The 869-nt window shown below is 64.1% G+C and overlaps 1 protein-coding gene across 1 annotated transcript in view; it reads right to left on the reverse strand.

Moving 5' to 3' along the window:
- Positions 1 to 438, reverse strand: part of LOC107298332 (ciliary-associated calcium-binding coiled-coil protein 1-like) — a 44,451-nt gene extending 44,013 nt beyond the window's left edge. The window contains exon 1 of the mRNA XM_029286497.1: positions 370 to 438. Coding sequence (XP_029142330.1) covers positions 370 to 438 — 69 coding nt within the window. The remainder of the gene's footprint in view (positions 1 to 369) is intronic.
- Between the last annotated feature and the right edge of the window lie 431 nt (positions 439 to 869).

Here is an 869-nt window from a genome sequence, read left to right on the forward strand (position 1 = left end):
CTGGCTCAGGAATTCTGGGAGTTGAAGTCCACGCGTCATAAAAGAGCCAAGCTTGCCTACTCCTGGAATACACGAAGTGGAAGGGGGGGGGAGAGGAAAGAGAGATTTGAGTGAGAAGCGTCTCTGTCCCACGCGAAGGTCCTGAACGGCAGAACCTTCGCGCGGGACAGAGCAGCGCGTCCAGCGTGGCGACCCAAACCCCGCTCGGGGACCAAACGGCGACCCCGCCAGCACTAACCCCCCCCCCCCAATCCCAGCCCGGCGGAACCGCCCCGGGCGAGGAGAGCGGCGGCTGTGCCCGACTGCCTTCCAGCGCCCTAGACCTGCGGCCCCGTCCCCCGACCCGGAGGATGCCCGGGGAAGCGGGACTCGTACCGGCAGCACTGCCGGGCCGCTCCCCCGCTCTCGCTCCGTCGCCCCAGCTGCCTTGGTCGCCATGTCGCCGCCGCCGCTGGGTTGCCGGGCAGCCGGGCCACGCAGCCCCCGCGGGAGAGCCGCCCTCGCGCCGCCTCCTTGCAGGCCGGCCAGGCGGACGAGGCCCCAGCGAGCGATGGGGATCCTGCTCGGCCTGAAAGGGCTCGGCTCTCCCGAGGGATGCTCGGGGGCTCTCTAGTGCAGGGGTCTCCAACCTTGGGAGCTTTAAGACTTGTGGACTTCAACTCCCAGAATTCCCTAGCTAGCTTGGCTGGCTGGGGAATTCTGGATGATAAAGTTCACAAAGTCCTTAAAGTTGCCAAGTTTGGAGACCCGTCTTAAACTGGCAGCATAGGAGGTGGCTATAGAGCAGGGGTCTCCAACCTTGGTAACTTTAAGACTTGTGGACTTCAACTCCCAGAATTCCTCAGCCAGCAAAGCTGGCTGAGGAATTC

The sequence above is a fragment of the Protobothrops mucrosquamatus genome, unplaced genomic scaffold (assembly GCF_001527695.2).
Source record: "Protobothrops mucrosquamatus isolate PMUCROS unplaced genomic scaffold, P.Mucros_1.0 scaffold3892, whole genome shotgun sequence".
Classification (NCBI taxonomy): Eukaryota; Metazoa; Chordata; class Lepidosauria; order Squamata; family Viperidae; genus Protobothrops; species Protobothrops mucrosquamatus.